At 34.2% G+C, this 26,681-nt stretch overlaps 1 protein-coding gene across 1 annotated transcript in view; it reads left to right on the top strand.

Moving 5' to 3' along the window:
* PCLO (piccolo presynaptic cytomatrix protein) overlaps positions 1-25,851 on the top strand; it is a 397,103-nt gene extending 371,252 nt beyond the window's left edge. Inside the window, 3 exon segments of the mRNA XM_087445431.1 lie at positions 21,369-21,503; positions 21,924-22,069; positions 24,039-25,851. Coding sequence (XP_087301557.1) covers positions 21,369-21,503; positions 21,924-22,069; positions 24,039-24,179 — 422 coding nt within the window. The 3' untranslated portion in view covers positions 24,180-25,851.
* The last annotated feature ends 830 nt before the right edge of the window (positions 25,852-26,681 follow it).

The following is a 26,681-nucleotide window of genomic DNA, read 5'->3' as shown; positions in this document are numbered from 1 at the left end:
GAAAGGGAAAAATGTAAACAAAATTAAATACCAAACAAATAAGGATCCTTGCAGAGACAATCCTAATTGAGGACTTGTGTGCTATGAATTGAGAAGTGTGAGCAACTCAATTCTGAGCGCCCGCAGTTTAAAAAAAATTTGGAAATAGTGTCGTCTGGGAAGGCTTCACTGAGAAGGTGACAGTTGTGTAAACACTGAAAGAGTTGAGAGAGAGAGCCGTGCGGATTCCTGGGGGGAGAATGTTCCTGACAGAGCAAAATGTTTTTAAAGAGAAGCATGCCCACACATCCAGGGAAAAGGAGGCCAGTGTGTTAAGGAATAGGGTAGATGTGATGAGGTCAGAGGGATAACAGGAGCCTCGCAGAACACTGTAAGACCTTTGCCTTGTACTGAAAGTGGTGGGGGACATGACTGGAGGGTTTTGAGCCAAGGAATGAAACAGTCTGATTTAAGTTTTGAAAGGTTCACCCTGACTACTCTTTTGAGAATATTCTGAAGGGAAGCAAAGGCGCAAGAAGGAAGAACTGATAGGTATCTGTTGCAGTTATCCAAGGAAGAGATGGTGTCTCAGACCAGGTTTAGGTTCCAAGGTAGTGAGAAGGGCATAGATGATGAATATTGTTGGGGGATTCATATATATGTAGCAATAGTATTAAAATAGCAAGATAATAATAATCATCAAATTAATAATGATTACTTTGTGGGTATGGGAGAAGGATGCAATTGGGGAAGGGTTACATATTTGGCTTCATCTGAATTTATGTTTTATTTCTTAAGCTAGCCTGTCATTCCATGAGTATTTATTGTATATATGCTCTGTTATGCCTGTGTAAACTAGGTTAATAAGCTTAAAAACAATACTGAATAATTTTAACATTCATTTTCCCATTACATCCAGGGTGCAATTTTTTAACGTGATACTTATTCAACTATACCTATTTAAAGCAGTATCTTTCACTGGTAAGAGACAAAAAACAGCACAAAGGAACCTGAAACAAAAGAATATTTGTAGGTTATTATTGAGAATTTATATTTTTTTGAGAAATTCATAGATGGAAATAGCCTCAGGAAATATCTTCTCCAGCCTGTTTTAGTTTCTTAACTCTTCTCAATTTTCTCTGCAAGTTAGCCTTACGCTCGGGCTGTTCCATGAGGCTGAGGACAGAGCTGCTGACTGCTCTGGGACCCAGCTTTAAGCTCTTGACTCAAAGGAAAGAGAGAATCTGTCTCATAACATTCTCAGTGAAGGATTTGGATTTTTTCTATGTGGGTCAGATGCCCATCTCTGGAACAATCATTGTGGCAAAGAAAATGGACTATGGTAGTTTCCAACCTAACAGACCCATATGGATTTGGGGGCAGACATTCTCAAGGTAGTGGTGGAGGAAGACAAGGAATGCTGGACACATAAAACAATAATTTGTGTTAGACTGTTTCTGTGCACACTTACAAGTCACTTTCGAAAACGCATTGAAATCTATGAATCTAAATGGAGCAGTCAAGGCTACGGCAAAACAAAAACACACAAAAACCCTGCGTGGTGCTGGAAAATTCCCTATTATAAATGAAAGGAAAGGGGGAATATAAGCAGTAGAGTTTTTTCCAGCTAGATAAAGAACGTAGATAATAAGAATAATAAGAAAAAGTATGAAAACTTCTTATAATACGGAAACTGTAGAAGAGTTTTGCTTAGAATAAAAAACAAAACAATGGGCTGTAATAAATTTCTGAAACAAGTTTGATAGTCTATAATATTTTATATTAACATGAAAAAAGGTTTCAAAGTTCATCAAGTATTAATGGATAATAATTCAGCATATCATTTTCAAATGTGGCATGGGGACTATTTCCAGGAATTAAACATTCTACTCTCTTTTCTTTTTGATTTCTCTGGCTAAGCATATATCACCATAATAGGTTTACAATCTTGGATGAAAGCATTATCTGTCCTCTAAAACTGACATAGCCAGTCCCTATGGTTAAGCAAAATAAATAAAAATAATAATAAAACAAATTATATTATTGTATAGAAGATACTTTTTTGCAGGAAAAAGGATGGAATGTAATTACAGGCAGTCATAGATTTGGCAATTCCTTCATATTAAAACAAGATTGTAAATCATAATATAACAAACATGATTGATTAAATTTATATTAAAATGTTTAGGAGCATGATCTTCGTCTTACCTGAAGAAGAATATATTTACAAGTTAATTTGGATAAATTTCAATTTAAAAAATTACACCAGGTCATTGCCTGTCTTTCTTTTCAAAAGTAATGTTTATTTCTTTAATTTTTAAAACATTTATTGGTGTTTTGATTATTGAAAAATAATCTACTCTTCTTTTTCAGAAAACTCACTCATGTCAATCCACTATTAATGAAATATTTTTATTTGAGTCTGTTTCAAGGATTATTTTACCATGAGCTAAAGTTACACACCAATCTTTGCAATAGCTAATAATATATTCTCAATATACCTCGGCCAATCTGAATATTAGGATTCATCCATTTCCTATTAAAAAAACTAAAAGAAGTCTGATTTACTAATTTTGGGGATAATAATGCCAACCATTTTTGTATCAGATACTATCTGTATCATTTGAGGATAATACCTGACATATGTGAGCTTAAAAGAGAGAGAATATTATTAACTCTTTATTCAGAGTATCACTGTGTAAACTGAGTATAGAGAGAATATAAGGAGACTCTTATTTACTGTTGATGCACTTGGGGAGATGATAGCTACTTTTGATTAGAAAGGGGCTTAATTTCAGTCAGTCGGGAAGACTGGAATTTGGTAGCAGGTTTTCAAAGGAGGTGGAGAGCAGTAGCAATTAGTCCACAGAACAAACATTCTATTTTTTTGTTCTTTTAAGATAGGTAACTAAAGTCTCTCTACTTAATCATTTCAACTGTAACAGTAATTGTATTTTGTATTTATCAAGAAAATTGATAATCTTGAGTGTTTCATTTACTAGGAATCCTGAGGTCTGTGCCACCCGTGTATACATGAGTAGATTGTGCACATCCCAATTCCAAGAGGCACTGCTCACACAAACCGCTTTGTGAATGGTACCCTCTGGACTTATCAACCTGGCATTCCTGCCAGAGGGATGTGGTTCATTGTGTTGCATGGACTTGGGATCCAGAATGACTTGGGGTTTACAAAACTCGAATGATAAGGAATAATTTCCATTATAGTAAGGAAGAACTGTTAACAACTGTTAATAACCTACTGAGAACTTAAATATGCTGGGCACTGTATCAGTTCATTTGACCTTTGTAAAAACCTTGTAATGTCAAACCCTTTTGTCCCTGACCCATATTATTGTGTCAGAGGGTAGACGTGATGCCTGGATATGCGGCATGCGTCTTGCAATCATTAGGCAAAGAGGATAAAAACAAATACTAATGACAGTATTTGTCATGACAGAGTAGAAATAAAGAACCCAGGTTCCTAAACTCATTACTGAAATGGCAAACCTATGCTTATCTCTGGATTTCTTGTTATATTAAAAAAATAAATCTCTATTTGTTTAATCATTTAAGTAAGTTTTTCTGTTAATTACAGCTGAAAGCATTCCTTAAAGATACAGAAGAAAAAGAATAGAAAAAAATGCAGTAAAAGAAAGGAATTAAACAGAAAGTAGAATTAACTCAAATCATCTCTGACTCTTGTTGATGTATTTAAATCATCTAATAAAAGATAAATTTAATCCAAGTAAATTAAACATACCTAGCTACATGCTGCTTACAGAAAATATACTTAAAGTAAAATCTCACAGGAAAGTTGAAAAAAAATAGATGGTAAGACACATATCATGTAATTATTATTCAAAATAATGCTGGTGAAATGGTATCAAAGCTAGACAAAATAGGGGCCGGCCTGGTGGCGTAGCAGTTAAGTGCCTGCACTCCGCTGCAGCGGCTGAGGTTCAGATCCTGGGCGCCCACGGATGCACCGCTTGTCAAGCCATGCTGTGGCGGTGTCCCATGTAAAGTAGGGGAAGATGGGCAGGGATGTTAGCCCAGGGCCAGTCTTCCTCAGCAAAAAGAGGAGGATTGGCGACAGATGTTAGCTCAGGGCTGATCTTCCTCACAAAAAAAAATGTTAGACAAAATAGACAGAAAAATCAAGGCAAGAAACAATAGCCTTATGTCACCTGTAATGACCACTTCAAAAATACGATAAAAAAGAGAACCTTTTCACAGTAGCAGTATGAAGTCTAAGATTCCAGGAAATAGATCTAACAAAATAGTCACAACACCTTTGTGAGAAAATTACGAAATACTATTGAAATTCACAAAAGAAGACATGAATGAATAGGCATATAGAACATGTCATAAAGATTATTATCCTAAAGATAGCAAGTATTCCCAAGTTAATATGTGAATAACATGAAACTTCAATTAAATAACAAAAAGTTTGTTATGGAATTTTGAAAGGTGATCCTAAAATTCATATAAAAAACCTAAGGGTCATGAAAATTTAATAAAAATGAGAAAGTAGGGCTACACCTAGTTATCAAGATTAATTATAAAGTTATAGCATATAAAATACTGTGGTATAGCATAAGTATAATCTAGTAGACCAATGAAACAGAACAGAAGGTCCAGAAAATGTCTGTATATGGAAACTATTTACAACAAAAATTGCATTGCAGATAAATAAATAATTTGGGGAAAACTGGCTGCCTACACGGAAAAAAATTACTACTACCTCACAGTGTAAAAAGCATTAAATAGGCAACTGTGGATGGTTTAAGTATCTAAAATGAAAAGTAACACTTTAAAACTTTCGCAAGGAAATAAGGACTATCCTCCTAATGGCAGAATACAAAAGAACTGTTAAAACACAAAACCAAAACCGTAGTGTAAAAGACTAATAAATCTGACCCTGTTACAATTAAAACTTTTGTTCAAAAAATGACACCATAAACAAAATAAAACAATATGAAGACTGGGAGCAGATATTTGTTATGCACATAAAGGAAATGGATCAGGATCCAGTATGTGTGTGTATATATACATATTGTTTTTCTAAAAATCATTAAGAGGGCCGGCCCCGTGGCTTAGCGGTTGAGTGCGCGCGCTCTGCTGCTGGCGGCCCGGGTTAAGATCCCAGGCATGCACCGACGCACCGCTCCTCCGGCCATGTTGAAGCCGTGTCCCACATACAGCAACTAGAAGGATGTGCAGCTATGACATACAACTATCTACTGGTGCTTTGGGGGGAAAAAATAAATAAATAAAATCTTTAAAAATCATTAAGAAAACCCAGAATTTGCAGAAATGTGACAAAATGGAGTAATATATTGCTCATAGAAGAGCAGTACATAAAATGTTAGTATAAACATTTTGGAGACCAATTTGACAATAACAACTAAATTTGAAAATTTGTATATTGTTTAAACTAATGATTCCAATATATCCTAAATATTCTACTATATCCTATCTAAACTCTTTTATCCATGTGTGAAGAGTTATATATAAAATGTTCATTTCAGCTTCATTTATAATAATGTAAAAATGGAAAACTATATTCATGACAAATTGATAATTTTTACATATTCATTAATGTTATAATAAATGAAACTATATAGACGAAGAAAAATCATTCGATTTACATTAAACACATATTTTTGATGACAACTTCTGGCAAATTAGGAAAGGTGGAGCCCTTCCTTAATTTTGTAAAGATATATTTTTTTAAAAAAATCATTTTACTTGTAGGAGAAATTGTGGCACATACCTTTTAAAATCAGGCTCAACAAGGATGTCCAGTACCACTATTCATGTTTACCATAGATTTGGTCTTGGTTAATGTATAAGGAAAGAAATTGAAATAAGATATACAATGATTGGAAGGGAAAAAATAAAACAAATTATTTGTGAACAATTTGAATATGTATGTACATAGAAAGTCTGATGCAATCAACAGATAAATGTTAGAACTAATAAAAATTACTCTAGGTCACCAATAAGTAACCATAAACACACAACAATGACAAAGCAATAATAATATCATTCATAATATCAAAACTAAAAAGTATCTTGGAGTTAACTTATAAAATAACCAAGATATCTACAGAAAAATAAAAGCAACTTTAAGACTCTGTTAGAGGGCATAAGAGGAACTCTGGATAAATGTAGAATCACTCCATGCTTCTTAGTGGAATAACAAAATAAAAATCTAATAAAATTCCAATTAAAATACCTGGATATTTTTGAGGAACTCAATACACTTATTCTAACATTCATATGAAATAATAGAGAACCTCCAACATTCAAGTCAACTTGGAAAAAGAGAAGCAAAGAAAGCTTTGGTGTTCATTAGTGTGGCTTATTGATTATTTCCATTTTTCTGACTCCCAGACTGTTTGGCTCCATTAGGGCAGTGGGCCCTTTGACTAGCTCTAGCCAATGAGTCATGGGTGGTCATGATGTGTGCCATTTCTGGACTGAGCATTTAATTGCTGCTATGAGACTTGAGGAGTTCTCTTTTCCTCCAGGCATGGACCCTGCCAACTTGCAGTGGACGTGTACAGTGAGAGAGAATTAAATCTTTCAGTTTTAAGTCACTGATATTTTGGTAGTGCTTGTTACTGCAGCGGAATCTAATCTATCTTGACTGATACAACGTTGAAGTTACACTGCAAGGTATTAAGACATAATGAAAAAAAAAAGCTTGGTGTTTGTGCAAGATGAAGGGAACAAAGGCATAGAATATAAATCATAGAGATAGACCCAGGAATATATGAGAACTAAAAGTGGCACCACAAATCAAAAGAGACCGTTTCATGGATGGACCATTTCTCCTTAGAAGGAGAAAATAAAAAAAAGAACAAAACCCTGGATTATTGTCTAACTACATATGCAATAGCTAATGTCCCATGAAGCCCTAGCAGGAAGCACTTGACACATTCAAATGGGGTAGTTAAAAGAATTTAATGAAAGGACCGTTTATAAAGTTGGGGAGGTTAGGGGAACTAACAAAGGAAAGGTGAAACAAAAAGCCACTCCCACCCCTGTGTCTAATGAAGGGAGAGAGAAGGGAGGCTGTTGCCAAAACCCAGCAAAAGCCACAGCTGTGGTTCAGGAGATCCCAGACGAGCTGTAGCCTTTGTAGCCAGGCACAGCCACTGCAAAACAAGCCAGCAAAAAGAGGATGGGGTCAGAGAAGGCAATGAACTTCTCAGCCTCTCTCCTACACTCACATCTCCTGCTGGTTCTTCATTTCTGAAACTCATCAGAAGTCATAAGGTAAGGAAACCCAGGTGATGAAATTCAAGTGTTATTCTTCTTGGGGCAAAGCAAGGTAAGACTAATGAAGAGGGGAACTGGAGAGACAAAAAAGAATATCTAGCACAAGTGTGTTAAAAACAAATAGTTGAGATGGCATTCTAGTTTATTCTTTTGTCATGTATGGCAGTTAAGGACAAGGGAGATAAAATGATAGCTGGACAAAATAGGATTGAGGGAGGCTTTTATAGAATGGAACATATTCCAAACATAAAATATTCCTGTGTGTTGCACTGGTAGAAAGTGAAAAACTTGAGAGTCAGTTAAAACAGAGGAGGATCAAAATTACTGCATGTTAAGAGTGATAGAATTAAACTTACAACAAAAAGAGTGAAATTATATGAATAACCTAGTGGGCTGATGTAAGCATTTGATTCCCGTAATTGCTGTAACCCTCATTTCACACCTCAGGTGGTATTTGCAGGTTCTTGCAGAGGTTGCTTGGCTGCCTGGTCACCAGCCACTCCTGTGAGAAGGTGCAAGTTGTTCTACAGTTAATTGGTAGCTTCATTCTTACAGAGACAAACTATTTTTCCTCACAGGAGCTCCTAGTTTTCCTAATATTATACTATTATGTGGTTTTATTTTCTAAATTCATTACATGGTGATGCTAATGTTTCTCTGTATTCAGAGAATATATGTAGACCCACCACTACTCCCAGGTGTGTATCTTTAGATTAAAGATCAAGACAACTTAATCGTTTTTGATCTACAATTTAAATAGGACATCTAGCCAAAGGCTTGTGAACTCAGGAAGCTAGACTTGTCTTCTTAAGCTTGACTCTTCCCTGGAAAAAAAAATTTACTAACCTCTTGCTCTATCATATTAGCTCTACCGCCTGGCATTTGTTTTCCTGAGACTTTTGAGAGTTATTTCAAAACTCCAAACATTTTAAATGTAATGTCCATTTAAGTTTTCAGCTTTTCCTCTCTAATAGCAAAAGTGTTTTTATTTTTTGCTTTTTGGGTTTCTCGTTTGTTTTGTTTCGTTTTTGTCTCAAGATAATAGGAGGCTTTCAATTAAAATTTTAAAAAAGAGCTCTGGTTATTTTCAGTCACAGTAAAATGAATGCTAAGAAGCATGTACCAAAAGGACAAAAAATGCCAAAAACATTAAAGGAGATCAATCAGAAAAATCTATTTTTCCCTCTGAAAATTATGTTCTTTCTGGCTTTGTCTGAGACAGAAAGGATTTCTTTATATAACAGAGTACAGAGGGAATGTGCAGGCTTGTCCTACTTTCCCAGAACTCTTAAATCATATTAGGCCAGAATGCCTGCCTTATTGTATAAAATATCTCCTTGAATCTGGGTTATTTCAAATAAAGGTCTTAATGAAAGCTTACAGAACTTTTCTCTCTTGGAAAAAAAATTATAATGAAAACATAACAAAATGCCTCCTCCCTCAGCCCCCTCTCAGCCCTGAGACATGAAAATGTATTAGGATGTCACTGCATAGCTGTGACTAATAGAGGCTTGGATACATACCTAAACAGAATGAAATTAATAAGCTGACATACAAGCATTTATTTTGGGTGACATCATAGGTTTGGGAAAAAAATCCCAAAACATCTCAATATGATGGCCTAAGTTTAGATTAGTAGGAAGAGCATGGGCTTCTGAGTCAGACCTGATAAGTCACTTTCTTCAGGTCTAGGAGGAAATAATACCTACCTTGTAGGTTTGCTGTAAAGATTAGAGAAATTTTACAAATTCATTCATTAGACATCTAATATGTACTAATTAGACTCTAATATATGCTTTTCTATGGGCTAAAAAGACAAGGGTAAATAAGGCACAGTCCTTGCACTTTAAAGACTGTAGAATAATACATAAAGTGCCTGCAGCACGAGAGTTGTTCAATGAATTCAATACATTGTTGATACCATTCAAGTAAATTGTAACTCCCCACATGTAACAAATCAAGCAGTATATGTTCATAAGGGCAATGGGTAAGCATTTTTCCCTGTCTTGATTATACTGGTCTTTCCAGGACAACTTCCCCACAAATCCTGAGTACCCTCCACCCTCATCCCAAGATCCCTCCCCCTAACATATGCATGCTCACAAGCATACACATGAATTTGGCCCATAATCACTATCACATAATAGATAGATTATCACAATTTTGGCAATAACCTTGGGATGTCTCCCTGGAGACATCTAATCTAGCTATGTGACTTTTGGCAAATTAGTCAACCTAAAATTTATGGTCTCCTTTCTTTAAAGTAGAGTTAGTAATACTGCTGTCATTTCGTGTTTGAGGAAAAATGAGATAATATGACAGAAGTTAACATGTTAATTTAAAAATTATTTAATTGGTGTTCATCATTCATAATGTTATGATACTGTTCACTTGGTTATAGATGAGTGTATACTTAAATTATGAGAGAGTAGAAAATTATATTTTTTGAAATATCTATGGGATGAAGATTCATTTTTTTCCTTGAAAGCCAAATCCATTGAATTACACTATAAAGAAATTATTTATATCTGATTTCAAAGCATTTTGTAAATCCTGTTGCAAAGAGTTCCTGAACCCAATTCCAACATCTGTGTGTGGAGGCTTCCCCACACCAACAAGCAGTCTTCAGTCTCCAGCAGGATGTCTGAGAATTCACCTCAATTCTGACACTATCTACCTGGAGATAGCATCAGGTTCCACAGGTGAAGGGCTCAGTCCCACAAGACTGCCCTCCACTTCAGATGCCAGGTTGTTACCTGTACTCCTGACTGACTGGCCATAAATCAGAGGTTCCCATGACTCCCTCCCGGGGTTCAGTTAATTTGCTAGAATGGCTCACAGAACTCAAGAAAACCTGTTTACTCACTAAATCACCAATTTATTACAAAGGATATTAAAGGATACAAATCAACAACCAGAGGAAGAGATACATAAGGTGAGGTCTCAAAAAAGGAGCTTCTGTCCTCGTGGAACTTGGGGCTTGGCACAGTGGCACGTGGAAATGTTCTGGTTCCCCAACGTGGAAGCTCTTTGAAGAAAGGGCCTACAAGCTGTCCTTTTGGGTTTTTTTGGAGACTTCATTACATAGTCATGATTAACTAAGTCATTGGCCACTGGCAATTGATTCAACCTCAACTCCTCCCTTCACTTCCCAGAAATCAGGGGGTGGGACTAAAAATTCCAATCCTCTGACCACTTGGCTGGTTCTCCTGGCAAATAGCCCCCACCTTGGGGAGGGGTCCAAAAGTCACCTTCATTAACATAAACAAGTCAACCACTTCCTCTTATGGCCCTGAAGCATTTTAGGAACTGAGGACCAAATACTGTAACAAAAGATGCTCTCATTGCTCTTATCACTCAGGAAATTCCAAGGGTTTTGGGAGCTGTGAGCCGGGAACTGTGTATGAAGACCAAATATATCAGAGAAATATATTTTGGTCATCTGAATGACCAAATATATACATTTCTTATAAATCATAATATCACACCTGTTGGGAATTTGGTTTCTAACTCTTTTTTTTTGTGAGGAAGATCGGCCCTGAGCTAACATCTGCCAATCCTCCTCTTTTTGCTGAGGAAGACTGGCCCTGGGCTAACATCCGTGCCTATCTTCCTCTACTTTATATGGGACGCTGCCACAGCATGGCTTGACAAGCGGTGCGTTGGTGCGCGCCTGGGATCCAAACCCGCGAACCCTGGGCCGCCACAGCGGAGCACGCGCACTTAACCGCTTGCGCCACTGGGCCGGCCCCTCTAACTCTTTGTTAATGGTATGTGTTAGTAAAAAGTGCTGGACCCAGGCATTTAGTCATCTGTGAGATACAGAGGTAGAAAAGGAGTGGGATAATGGAGCTAGCTGCATGGTGTCGTTTTCATTGTGTGAGCAAGTTGATTTATTGAGAGTCAGCTTCATGAGACCTTATGATGAAGGTATTAGGAATAGAATTTAATACACTATAAAGTGAAATAAAGTAGTTCTATTTGTGCTCCCCCCTTTCAAACATTAAAAATTACTAGGATAAACCTTCAAAGACTATAGTTCTTTACTTCTTCTATTTAGTCTTACATATAAAGTGTTCTATGCAGGTAAGAACCTTGTCCAGAAAACATGTTTCTGAGAATTAAGTTTAAAACATATCAATGACTTGAATACAGCTTCTAGAAAACAACCATATACCAGGAGATGAAATTCAATACAAATAAGATTACCAGACTTGTTAAAAGATCTAGTAGCTTTCCCTGCTACTCAAGGACATGGTATAAAGAAAAGGGAAGTGCCAATTATAGACAATTATTGAGTACCACAGGCAAATTATTGAGTACCACTTTGAACTTTTGGAAGAGAGATATAATTTCAGCATGGAAGGTAAAATTATTATAGACTCGAGAGTAGGGTTAATATACCTGGTTTAAATTATAGAGAAAGATTGGTAAATAGAATGAGTTATATACTTCCTCTAACAGGCTCAGCAAAGTGGAAAAAAGCACCTGTTTTTTTTGGAAATTTCAATTTTGAAAATATTGACTTACATGAATATTTCAAGACATGTTTTGTTTGTTTACTCCGAATAAACTGAGCAATTGACCTAATAGTATAGATACGCTTGCTAGGTGTAAACTATCAATTACTTCTAGAACTGATCTTCCATTGCGTCAAATGTTGAGAAATAAAAAGAATTAATGCTTTTTGAATAATTACTTATTTCAGGCATTGTGCTAACAATTGACCTTTGTTATGCTATCATTTTTAAAAAAACATTGTTTAAACTTGAAACTGATAGAAACAATTGCAAGGAAGGAAAATACAATTATACATGAAAGAATATAACATCGCTACTTTGGCTAATGACAGGTATTAGAACATTAATAAGACTTTCTGTAATGACTGAGTTTAGAAACCCTGAGTAAACAGACAAAATCATTTAGAACAGAAGATGTTTAGTAGAGAGCCAAGACTTATAGTATTTAGGTAATATCAGAAAATGTCCCAAAATTTACTATCCTATAAAGCTGAAAGAGATATTATAAATAGTCTACAAATAATATTATTACATATTTTCAGAGATATTTAATGACTGGCCTGCCTTCTCACAGGGCTAGAAGGCGGAATTCCTGGTTTTTAAAATCCATTTTAATTCCATATTAGACTTTGCTTAGATTAGAAATGAGTGTTAGGAGCTAGGTAACAAATTATGAGGTGATAGACTGTCAGGGCTAAATATGCATCTTATCTAACACCAATTCAGACTCACTAGCTAGCACTGGTGACCTGCAGCATTGGTATGTACTATCTATTAATGGAAATTTGCAAATGCAAAGAAATCTAAGTGTTGATAAGAATTTTATTCATGCTGTGCCTTTTTCCTTACACAGACTTTCCTTTTACAAAGTCCAGTTCTTTACTTCTTTTCTTTTCCACATTTTATTCACTTCCAGTTAATTAAACATAGCATCTAAAGACATGTTTGCCTAAAATGGTCTTGCATTGGCAAAAGCTGCTCAGATTGCATTAGAATTAGAATTCTGAGATACAGTAAACCCCAACTTACACTATGTCCAGTTAAGTGTTACAGATACCAATAATGTAAATGAAAAGACATATTTTCTTAATCAATAGTCACTTCTTTCATATTATTTTGTATGTTTAAGTCAATTGCATATAGAATCCCACATAATTATGAACATTTTAGAAAGTACTTATTGCTGTTTTATTGTTTGATATAAATAACCTGCATAATTGACCTAATGCATGTATGTAGAGAATAACTTCTAGCTGTTATTTAAACAAATAAAAGAATTCTTGCTATGTCTTCTCTGCTTTCTAAGGTGCTGTATGTAGCTAAAATAAAATAGCAAAATAGCCCCTGAAAATCCTTTCATTCTGATACTATTTCTTAAAAATACTTTAAAATTAATATTTCCATGAATGAGCCACTGTTTTAAAAGTCTTATTCATAAGAAAATATAAGATGTTCATGAGAAAACAGAGCCCTGATCTTAAAATCAGAAGATCTAGATTAAAGTTCTACCTAGGCCACTTAACAGTTTGGCAAGTGTGTTTTCTCATCTGTAAAATGGGGATTATACCAACCTTATTTCTTGTTGTGAAATAATGATTATATTTTGTTAATTGTAATATTTTCTTAAAACATACTTTTCTAAAAATATAAATTAGATAGATAGATGGAGATATAAATATGGGTAGGTGTATAAATGTGTGCATGTACATATGACATACACATGTTTTTCAAAGATAAAATATATCTTAACTTTTTTTCTGAGAAAACAAAAAAATGGGAGGCATGCTGCATATGTTAATGGAGAATAAAGCACCAGAGTGTGAAAAAAGAAAGCTGGGGAAGACAAGCTAAGCCAATTTTACAATTACACTTAGTTGGAACACTTTAGCTAGCTGGAGGTAGAGGAACACACATGATTTTGTTAAAATGGAATTAAATTTTCATGCTTGGTCAGAAAATGATTATATTGTTTTTCAGTTTAATGAAGAGGATATATCACAGTAAAACAAAGAAATAGCTTTAGCCATATTAGTTTATAAAAGAGCTCACTAAGTTTAAGAGAAAATATTAAGAGGTTGGGTAATTATGATTTTTAATACTATATTTCAACATTAAAGTTTATTGATTAACCCTCCACTTAAAGTAAATTAGTACTTTTACACTTTCTTCCATTTTCCTCTTCCATTTTTTTTTTATTTTTTATTATTTTTTTTTTGGTGGAAGATTGGCCCTGAGCTAACATCTGTGCCAATCCTGCTCCACTTTGCCTGTGGGATGCTGCTGCACCATCGCTTAATGAGCGGTGCGTAAGTCCACACCCAGGATCCAAACCTGTGAACCCTGGGTGCCAAAGTGGAGGGCACGAACCTAACCACTATGCCGCCAGGCCAGCCCCTCCTCTTCCATTATTTTATTGGCTGCCTGGATTTCACCTTCAAATTTCTTTTTCCTCTCTTCTCTCCCTCTTTTCACTCATTACTGTATTCTCTATGTCCTCTGCCACAGTCTTTTAAATATTTTAGAAAGGCTGTCCATTTCTTTTATATGCCAATGTACTCTTTCAGGCAACTTAGTTTTTCCCCTGGATCCTGTAAGAATATTTTCTATATCCTTGAAGTAGCTTAAGTGGGATATATCAGTGTATTAACTTATCAATATTTCCAGGAATATAGGATGCTCTTTTGACCTATCCACAAATTTACTCTTCTGTTATTTCAGAGAAATACCTTTATATTTTAAATATAAAGATGTTATTTTCTATTCTCTTGAACCTAGTTTTGCTGAGCAATCCGTTATATTGGATCATATGTTTCAGTTCTACATATCTATCACTGTTCTCTAACTTCTGTCCCTGTTTTCCTCTCTATATCATCCTGAGCCTTTCTTTCCTATATGTCAATAGTATTGGTTTCTATCTTATTTAATTTTGTTCCATGATGTTTCTAATTCATTAATAGTTTTGAAATGGGATTATTTGTGTTTCAGCTCGGTCATCCCCATTTTCACCTCATCTGTTATTTTGTCATCTCACTTTTGAACTGTGCCCTCTTCATCCCTTCATCTCTTCCTCTTCTTAAATTGTAGGTCTGTGCTACATTATGGGGTAAACGTCTTCTCTAGAGTAGGATTAATTTTTGTGCTTTTAATACAACCAAAGCATCAAGTTTTAGGACACCGAGAAACCTGGAGACTCATCAAAGCATGTTTCTACTGCCCATTTATTCTGTATTCCAAACAAAATTACAAAACATCCTCATGTGTCCTCTACATGTGCATTGTCTTTTTTGGTTCAAAGGCTCGAGCACATCTGGAACTGGCCCCCCTCCCCCCATGGAGACAGTGGACACAGAGGTTTTTGTCACCATCCATGCATCTGTTTCAAATGACAAAGGCATTCTGAATCTATGAAAGGGCAGACATGAATAGTGATGACTCACAATTAATGCAACCATCCTTTGGGACCACCTCAGTAGGCATGTCCCTTTCTTCCTGTAGTAGAAACATTAAAGAACAAGCTGGAACAATCTTCAAATAGCAGAAACTTATCAAGAGCTTCACAAGTATCACACTGTGAAGCATGTGAATTTAGCCTACCAAGAAAAAAGCAGGCAATGTGATAACTTGAGGACTGTAATTAGCAAGTTTTTAATTCCACCTTTCTTCCCAAGTGAGAAAGTGGAAAACAACAAATTTTATATGCTTGCCATGTTGAAGTTTTAAGGCCTATAAAAGAGGAATATGACCTATAATAGTGAATTTCTCCCAGAAACTTTTGTCTTGATATTTCATTTCATCATACTCATTAGTGTGATCAGTTCTGTTCACAACTTCTATTGGCTCCAAGTAGTGGGAGTGAATTTTCCTTGACTCCCTCCTTCCCATGTTAGAATCCTCTCTTTTCCCTCCATCCCAGGTATGGTTTGAGAGATGGAGCAGTAGTTCTATCTGCTTTTCTGTGGCTTTAGAGGAAAGCAATAGAGCTGTTTTATAGACAGATTTGCTACCCTGGTTGACTAGGTTTTGCTCTCTCTTTTGAGATTTAATTAAATGTTTTTGCCAGCATTCACACCACCAAGCCAAGGTATGTCTTATTTCAATGAAAAGGTGGTCTCAGCTTTGGGTTTTTCTCATAGTTCATCTTAGAGCTCCAAGAAATGGGGAGCCCTGGTTGTTTTTCCTGATTCCACTGAAATCCTCAGATCTTCCTAGTGATGAGCCAAAGCTGCCACCCTTAAGTGTTTAGTATGACTTTTCTGGGACTGCCTACTCTCCTTGTTCATCCACTTCTCTGTGATGGAGATTTAGTGATAATTCTCAGAGTTTTGTCAACTCATTTTTCTTTTCCTGCCAAGATTTTTTGATATGTGGTGTGGTCAGGAACGCTGCTAAGCTGTCCCTTCCCAGAATCTGCCTCTGCATTCCTAGACACTGCCTTTGGGGTTTTCTGGCAGGAAACTATAGCCTCTTCTTTGTTTGGTTGCTACTTGTTAACATGTTCCTAAATTTTACTTTTTTCCCCTAGTTTCTTTAGATATTAAAGAAAGGAGATTCTAAGATCTGTCCTATTTTCTCATTTTTATATTGAAGATTTTTTATTTTCCTGTGAAGTTCTTTAAAATAAAACTGATTGATTTGAATGGGCTTGTATATACTTATTTAAAATGGTTAAGTAACCAGAACTGGATGCTCACTCGCAAATTCAAAGAAATACATTAAATCATATTTTCAGTTTCTCTCTGTCAAGAATGTGTAAACACAATGTGAGCCAATAGGATTGGGCTATATTCATGACACTAAAAGGTTTATACAAAATCATTGAGAGGAGAGTAGTGTCATAGTTAAGAGGCCACATGTCATTTCTAAATAATAATATTGAGGCTATATGTCATTGACTAAATACATTATTGGTTTTTCTATTTTGTTGACACTGTAAAGTACTAGAATTTTGATTCATTAATTTTATCTACTATTTTTCTATTCTTTACCTCATTAATTTTGGTGTATATCTTTATTATTTCCTTCTTTGTAACTTTCTTTTGTTTTACTTTGCTGTTCTTTTTCTAGCTTTTGGAATTGGAAGTTTAAATTAATTGTATTTTTAAAATTTTTGTTGATAAAGTGTAATGCATTTTCTTCTGATCACTGCTTTGAAAGGTATAAGTGTTTAGGGCTAATGATTCTCCTCTGATCTTTACTTTAACTCTCATAGATTCTGATACATAGTGTTTTCATTATCATTATTTTTCAGAACTTTTGTATTTTCTCATTGTATTTTGCCATTCACTCAAGAATTGTTTAATTGAAGGCTTTTTTGTGATCAATGTTTGCAATAGCTACATTACATAGAACTTACTGATGTCTTCCTTGTAACTCAGAACATGATCAATTTTTGTGAATGTTTCATATTTGAGAAAAAAATATATTCTCTATTATTGGTGTTTAATGTGTATCTATGAGATCTGCTTTATTGATTATGGTGTCTCAATGTTCTGTCATTACTTGTTTTAGTCTACTTGGCCTGTCTTGCACTGCAAATATTGTGTTAAAGTCTTGTATTATTCTCTTTATTCTGCCTACATCTCCTACATCTTGACATCTTATTTCGCAGTTTCAACCATTATTTAAGTGGTGCGTAGATATTCATAATCGTATCTTCATTATGACTTATGGATTTTAGCTTTAAAAAATGTTCTATTTTTGTTTTGTTTACTGCATTTTGACCTGAATTCTTTTTTTGTCTGATAATAGGATCTCAACCCCTACTCTCTTATTGCTTCCCTATGCCTGACATGCTTACAAATTATGTATTTTTGACTATTGAAACAAAGCTAAATTTTATCATAGAGTTAAGCTTTGCTTTATGAACCAATCTGAAAATCTTTTTTTTAAATAAGCTAGCTAAACCTATTCATGCTTATTGATATGAGAGATATGTTTGATCACAACTCTGCATTTTGTTTTATAATTATGTATTGTGTTATATTTATTGTATTTCTTTCTCCATTTGGTGTCTTTGATTTTTTAAAAATTTCCTTTGTAATTAAGAAAGCTTTGTACTTTTGTTCCAATGATTTTCTTTTTATTTACACCTTTCATAAGGCTTGCTCTCCTTACTTAATCATTTACTGTCTGGTTTGTCAATTAAATGGCATCCTTTGTCACCTACTTTTTACCTAAACAAAAATCAATAACCTCATTCTACTTTCCCCTTTCTGTCCCTTCTCCATCCATATATTCTCAGTTTTATCCTTTATACTCTGTCAGAATACATGACACTTACATGCTGTTCTCCCAGCCACCTATGTCCTCTTTCTTGTTTTAGTCTTAATTCTACAATTAAATACTCACTGTCATTCCTTTTGTGAAGTTTCTCTAGTCATCTCTTTGGTTTGATGAAATGCATCCTCTCATACATTTCTCAGAGAATCAACTTTGTATAGTATTCCTGAGTTCTTTTATGCTTAGAACTATAGGCTTGACACTTGAAAGACAGTTTAGCTGTATATAAAATCCTTTGCTTGCACTTTATTTTCTTGGAGTTTCTTGAGAGTAAAGCTAATATCCAGCTAATGTGAAGTATCTATAATCATTGGCTGCTTAATTATTATGATTTAACTATATCTAGAAGATTTGTGTTTTAGTTTATAAAACATATGAGGACAACTTTGTCTATTTTTGGAACTTAGTATTAGTTTTTGGCAGAAGGAAGACAGCAGGGTGAGATAAAATATTGACAGATACTTTTCCACATGTTGGGGTACATCTAGACATAAAAATCTAAATTAATTTAATAAAACAGTTAATTAATCCTGGAAAGAAATACATCAAAACAACTATATTCCAAAAGTGTCACAAAATTAAATCAAAATGATTTAATAACTAAAATCTAATATTTTTACATTTTTGTCCATAATGCTTTTGTTACTTTAATTTCCTCTCAAAGATTACTCAACTATATTCTATAACAGTCATTCTCCAAGCATGGTTCTGAAACCCTTTTGGGTCCCCAAGACTGTTTAAGTGAATCCATGAAGTCAAAATTCTTTTTAAAATATACTAAGGTATTATTTACCTTTTCACTATGTTGCCATTTACATTGACAGTGCAAAAGCAACGGTGCAGAAAATTGCTGATGACTTAGCACAAATCAAGTCAATGACACCAAACACTGTACTGTCACTGTATTTTATTTTTTTTACCACCATACACTTATAGGGGAAAAAATTGCCAGTTTCACTGAACAATATCCTTGATGAAGAAGTTAGAATTATGTTTATTAAACCTAGAAGCTTAAGCACATGTCTCTCTACTATTCCATGTGATGAAATGGGAAATATACATAAAGCACTTCTGCTGCATACTAAATATGATGGTTGACTTGAGGAAACATATTTGCACAGTTTTTTTGAGTTGCAAGCTGAACTAGTCTTTTTTACAAGAAATACCATTTTTACTTGAAAGACAACTGATAGACAAACTCTGCTTGTTTAGAGTTGAATATTTAGCTGCAATTTTCTCAAAAATTAAAGTGAACTTATCATTTTAAGAAAAACAATTGACAATAGTTGTCGATAAAATTCAGCTTTTAAGTAAAAATAGAATTTTGGAAAACTTGTATCTACCTCCCTGAGTTTGACAGCTTCTCAATATTCAAAGACTTTTTTGATGATATTGGTGGTAATATTAATGTGCTTTTAATAATGTAAGAAATATGTCAACATTTTGAAGACCTGCATAACTCAGTGAACTGGTATTTTCCAAAATGAACAATACATAGTGTTACCAATTCAGGCAGAGTTAAAATGTCCATTTGAGGTGCAAGATAGACTAATGTGTTTTAAAGTAACAATTCAAAAAGTTCATTGATAAGGTTTCAGATTCCACGTTTCCACTAATCTTTAAGAAACTACCACTTGTCAAATTTTAATGTAGTATCAAAGATTGTCCACAATTATCTGAAAAGGATATTAAAACACTCCTTCCTTTTCCAACTATATATATCTGTGTAATACTGAACTTTCTTTATGTATTTCAAGTAAAACAACATTTGAACTGGATTTAATGTAGGAACAGGTATGAGAATCCAGCTGTCCTCTAAAAAGCAAAGCATTAATTAAATTTGAAAAAAATATAAAATAGCACTCCTCACTACTTTGTTTTTTTTGAAAATATTGTTATTTTTCATTAAGTACTTATTTATAAATATATTATTGTCATTTTAACTGAATCAATCAATAAACATTTTAAAATATCTAATTTTACATTTTAATTAGAATTTTTAAATTTTTAATATTGATAGCTGTAATCCACACAAAGGTTCTTTGAGGACCTTCCATTTTTTTTTCAAAAGTGTAAAGGAGTCCTGAGACCAAACTGTTTGAGAACAAATGATCTACATCCATATTTAAAGACCTTCAATAAATTCCTATTGTTCTAAAGGTAAAAACCAAATTCTTAACATCGAACCAATTAACAATATGTTATAATCACATGGACATTTACTCAGTTCCTCAGCCCCATGATGTTCCCTTTTGTTAACACACTGTTCCTTCTCCTTATAATGTTCTTCCTCATCAATTTCACCTAGTTAATTCTTTCTCTTCCTCCCGGTTTCAGCTCAAGTAGCACTTCCCTAGGCTTTCTTGTAACCATGCTCTTGTACTTCAGAACTTTTTCTTTCTTTCTAATTATACACTTATTGATGAAAATATTTCATTGATGGATTTCTTCCCAATAAACAGAAAAACCATAAAACTAATAAGCATGTGTGTTTTGGCTCACCATTGTATCCATTCTTCCTAACAGAGTGCTTATCACAGAGTAGGGTGGGAAATAAAATATCTGTTAGTGAATGAGTAAGTAGATGAATATATGAATTGATGGAGGAAAGGGTGACTCAATAAAGAATAGGACCTAGCATGAACAGCTTTTATAGTGATGTAAAGATCCAAGAGCAACACTGGAAAGAAATACATAGAGTTCATTTAACACACTTGTTGTATTTTCCCTTGTGCAATTTTATTACTATATAATTTTGTTGGCTATTTCTTTTACAAAGGAAATAGGAAAGAAGTAGAAATAATGGACAATGATGATTTTATACAATTTTGTTGTGTTAGCAAGTGTTCTTGAGCAAGCCTGGTAGTGAGCAATTGTTGGTAAACAACTTCTTATATTTCACATGACTTATTCGCTATAAGTTATATTAGAATTCTATTTTTTTATGTAGGTCTATCTTCCTATAGTCTCATCTATTACCTCTTTTGGCCTAAAAATCTATAGTTGAGTCTATAGTTGCAACACTTATCTACTTGGATTTCCTCTATACCTCACTTGTTACTAGCTTATCATTATAATTAACATACTTTGTTGAAAGTGTGTAATTTATCAGTCTCCCCATGAGACTTTCACTCCTTAAGGGCTTCGACTGCGTTTTATTCATTTGTGTATCCCCAGGATGCAATAAGGTGTTTAGCACTTGATGAACACTCAATAAATTAATATATGAATTAATTATTGAACTAAACATTTAATAAATGGCATTACATATTCCTTAACTTTTTTATTAAATTCTTTCAGTTAAAACTCAGGTAATGGGAGAAATCAAGATTGCATTGAAGAAGGAAATGAAGACAGATGGTGAACAACTAATAGTTGAAATACTCCAATGCAGAAATATCACCTACAAATTTAAATCTCCTGATCACTTACCAGGTATCTAATTTTATGATGATGAGCAATATAATATATCTAGGAATTCTTTAGGAGTATGTCCTAAACATTCTGGAAAATGCTAACTAAAATTTGGGCTATACGCCAAATATATCTGAAAAATGTGAACTAAGAATTAATTTCTCTTCTATAGAACAAGTTATGTTTTACTAGTTAAAAACTAGATTTTTTTTCAACACATCAACTTAGAGTGAGGTATTTATTATACAACAGGAAAACAAGTTTAAATTGCTAAGAAAATTGGTGTATCTTTTAATCACTCTATGTTATCTGGAACAAATTGTTCACAGTCTGCTGGCTATTTACGAAATGTAAGGAGAGCTCTCAGTATATAATTAAAATTTTTTCAATAAAAAATCCTATGATTAATGGACACTTAACAAGCTGAATTCTTATTTTCAGATTTATATGTGAAAATATATGTGATGAACGTCTCTACCCAAAAAAAGGTGATCAAGAAAAAAACAAGAGTGTGTAGACATGATCGAGAGCCTTCATTCAACGAAACTTTTAGATTCAGCCTAAGTCCTGCTGGACATTCTCTTCAGGTAACTCTGGATTATATGGTTACTATTTTAAAGTTTTCTTTCATACCATACTTATTTTCCATTCAATTATTCAATGTTTATATACCAATCATATGCTATGTGACATTTTACAAGTTAATTAATTTTTAGAAGTATCTTCCCAGGGGCCCTTTACAATTCTGCAGCCCATCCACCCCGTCCAATTAGCTACCAAGTCTTCTGTTTTCTGCCTGCTCAGTTTATTTTATATAGATTTATTTCCATGCTCACTGCCACTAATCCTCCCTGGGTCCTCATCTTTGTCACTCATATTATTTCAGCAGTATGCCTGGTCTACTTGCCATCAATGTCTTACCCTTTTAGTTCATTTCATCACACTGCTGGCGGAGGTATCTTTTAAAAACAATGTCTAGGTTACATTAAAATCCTTTGGTGACTCACCATTATCCTGGCTCTTTCAGAGTCCTCTAAGGTGAGTTCTTATTGTATTGATTTAATCTCATCTCCTTGTATACTTTCCCACTCACTCTATACTCCAGTCACACCAGAATCTTTTCAAATCAGGTTAAGCTTCCAATTGTTTGCTCATATTTTTCCTCCCCTTTGGTACTCTCTTCTCCATCTCTCTCCATCTATCACAATACTCCACATCTTCCAATGTAAACTCAGCCTTTTACTGATGACCCAAGAGCTAATTCATCACACCTTATTCACATAACATTTTGCTTATCTTATTAGGCTATCAATCCCAGCCTGTCTTGTCCAATAATTTATATACTTATATGTCACTACTTCTATACTGTCAGCTTCTCTAGGGCAAGGCTTTATTTTCATTGCACTTTGTTCTACAGCCTAGCACAATGCTTGTATATAGTATGTCTTCAGTAAATGTAAAGACACGGAAAGAAAGAGGAAAAAGGAGGGGGGAGGGAAGAGATGAAAAAATACGGGAAGAGCCAGACCATGGTACTGGCACTTAAAATAAAGACCTGGACTGGAGACAAATATAAGAGATATTACAAAGCAAAAATTGCATTGAGAAGATTAGCTGACATTAGAATGGAAGGGAATAAAAAAATTAAAGGAGACTCCGAAGTCTCTGTGAACAAATGTGTCATTCATAGAAATTAAGTAGTTAGAGACGGGACTGAGAGGGAAAAAGATCATGAGTTTGTCGGAAATGTGATAAATTTGATAAGAAGGCAGAATTCAAGTGAAAATATACAATGCCATTTGAAATCCCAAAACTGGAAGCCCGAAGAAATAGCCATAACCGGAAATGTGGATTTTGAGGTCAGAAACATCAAAGTAAAGTTTTAGCCAGAAATAAAGGTGAATTCTCTGAAGGAAATTCTGAAGAGAGAGACACAGCAAGAGAGAAGAATTGTCAAGGATTAATGGTTAGCTCCCCCAAATGCTCTCTACCTTTCTGTCAACTCATCTCTAAAAGAAAAAAATTATTGAGTCTGAGATCCTATGGAATTTCAACTAATATAAGTTCTGCATATGACAAGAAACCACTTTGGAGTGCCTACTATAGTAAACTCACCAGTAAACGAAATGCGAAATAAAACCAATGTTATGTTCCATCTGTCTTGTGAGCCTTTATTCATTTACTCAGCACTCAAATAATTTTGTATTTGAGTTAATATCTCATAAACTAGTAAAAAATGTGCCTAGCAAAGTTCTTTTGTGAAATTTTCCATCAGTTTAAGCATAAACCTAGTTAGAATGAGCTAGTAATACACATCTTATCTAGAATTCTCATATCCTTCAGGATGTGTCTTCTTTCAGAAATTTTGATGTGAATTAATTAATATTATTCAAATTTTTTGAGGATATCTTAGTTATTAGTTCTCTTACAAGTACACCTGCCACTTCCTCTCACCCTCACCCTTTCTTGTCTGTGCTATTTCTTTGATGATCAACTGTCATTAAAAGAGGTTGAAAAATATATACATGTATATATAATATTGGCTATTTTTTCTAGATTTTACTTTTCTCCAACGGAGGGAAATTTATGAAAAAGACCCTGATTGGCGAAGCCTGTATCTGGCTTGACAAAGTGGATCTCAGAAAAAGGATAGTCAACTGGCATAAACTTTTGGTCAGTCCTACTCAAACCCATTGAATGTGTCTGCTCAGGGTATAGAAACTGCTCTAAATACTCTTGAATCAAAACTATGTTGGATACTATTGTACTAAGCTCTGTTTCCAGGAGTAAACATGAGAGGAGGAACAAAAGGCAAAAACATACTTAAAGCCTTGTAAATGTATTGTTGTGGAACACAGGAAAAAACTCAAATGAAAAAGTTCATATATGGAAGACGAAAAAAAAGGAGCTCTGAGACCTTGGATTTCTTGTGGTTGTCAAGAAAAACAATAAGAAATTTTGATTACTTAATGCAAAAATAATTGAGCAAAGTTGAGCTATAGCTAAAGGTAGAGGCTCAAAAATTAATGTGGTTTCTAATGCGACAAAGGTAATCCTTTATGCAAAAGAACCTTGGTTGAAAGGAAAGAACTGATGTAACAAATTTCAATTTTCACAAGTCCAAAAATCTTTCTTCTTAAGATAAAGAAGATAAGATAATCTTATCAGACAACTTACTGTTTTGAGATTCTGACATAGGATACACTTACAGTATGTGTCCAAGACTAGAAGTAAGGTGATTATGTTCACAGGGAAAAGGGAACTGGTGGTGTAGAAATTATGGCTTTTAGACCATATTGTACAGGTTTTCTCAGTGTCTAAATATTACAACGGTCAATAACACCAATTTTGGAATCCATGTTGTAAAAGCACATTTGTATAATTTGAAGTAATGTAGAGTGAAGATAATACTAAATAGAAGTGGAATTACATTTATCTAGAAATAGAGCCACAACTGGCGAACAAAGAATGTTGCCTCACAAAATGTTGGAACCTTGGTTGAAAACATCAAAATCTCCATAACTTACCCTTAAGCCAAGATATTTTCAGTCTACATACCGAAGGACCTAGATTAAATTGGTATGTTCTAGGAAGCATGATAACTTGTTCTTTGTAGAATTGCAAATAAATGTATAATCCCGCCTATTTCCTTTCTCTGGAATTAACAGAGAGAAAATTCTTCCTCTGGCAAACAAATCATATTAATTTTGTGACATTGATTAATTAAATTGGTGTCATTTCCTGCTTTTCCATAATGGTTTTTTCCTTAACACGTTAACTGATTGTATAACAAAAAACCCCTGAAACCAAACTCAAATTCTCTCTAGTGCTCCATTTTCCTCCCTTAATGACAATATCACAGTGATCAAGTTCATCAATGTTGGGAAAATATGTGAAAAGTCAATATTATATTGAGGTTAAAATATAATTTGAGCTATTTTAAGAATATATAATAAAAGGACCAGTGTCTAAGTCATTAAAATGAAATATCCTCTTCTCTATCAACCAACAACGTTAACAAAGGACATAACATTGAGTTGTAGGAAACGCACTCAGCTGGGATTAAAAGCCTGGCTTCTGGTCTGGGTTCTGCCACTGACTGAGTGTGTCACTTTGCACATGTCACTTAAACTCACTTTTCCCCAGTTCTTTTATTTGTGGGATAAGAATAATTATATATTCCTAGCCTTCCTAATGGGAGGTTGGGGCGATCAAACTAAGTGATCTATGAGAGACGATGAAAGCACATTTCCAAATATAGTTTTATATGCATACGTGAAGAATAATTATTATGCAGCTTTTTAATTCTCAAATTTTATATGTGAAAAAGCATCCTCCAAACCAATGGCAAGTATTGACTTGGATAAAAGCAGTATATTAGCTTCAAAATGAATTTTTTTCTTTAAAATATAAACTTTTATTTAACCTGAAAAAAAAGGTGAAGAAATAAATGAAAATGATTTTCAAATTAGTTTATTATAAATTAAATGAATTATACTGATCTTATCCTATTCTCATATCCTGCCACAAAATAAATTAATTAAATTGCTTCTCAGAGCATTCTGAGTTTAAAAGCTGCTTCTTTTTTCAAAGGTGAGGTTTTAGTGGGTTTAGAGAAATCATCTCCAAATATATTGGTTGGATATTGAATTTTCTCCTTTTTAAAGAAAACATACTTTTAATTTGAGAGGAATTGATTAAATGTAAAACATTAAAAACAAAAGAATTTCTAATAAATCCTAGGCTATATATCTTTATTATATTCATAAAGAAATACAAATTCACTCTTCCCCAATCTAACAAAGATGAGTCACTTTTCTTCCTTCTATTTTGTATCCACCCTCCCTTGACAATGCAATATCATTTACCATTGATATTGCTTTAAAATGAGCCTGTGGGGAAGAGATCACTAAAGATTTGATATTGCTAAGATTTATTTTTAGAGACAACTAGATCTGCTGATGGTTGCCATGGATATTTCCAGCAGAAGTTAGCACTTTAGGAAGCTTATAATCATCACTCATAATTAGGGAAGAAAAGGATTCAGGAAGATCTCCTTCTGACATAAAAAGGCTCTGCTATTTGCCCTTAAAAGGAAACTCGGGCTCACCTTAGGTCCTCTTCTGCAGCCACTTACATACAGAGTCATGCATGAGAGGTGGTATGACTAGTTAGTTTACTTCATTCCAGTTGCAATTT

The sequence above is a fragment of the Ceratotherium simum genome, chromosome 1, assembly GCF_057802395.1.
Source record: "Ceratotherium simum simum isolate JZ-2026a chromosome 1, ASM5780239v1, whole genome shotgun sequence".
NCBI classification, from domain to species: domain Eukaryota; kingdom Metazoa; phylum Chordata; class Mammalia; order Perissodactyla; family Rhinocerotidae; genus Ceratotherium; species Ceratotherium simum.
The sequence above is the reverse complement of the archived record's forward strand: the minus strand, read 5'-3'. Positions and strand labels throughout refer to the sequence as shown.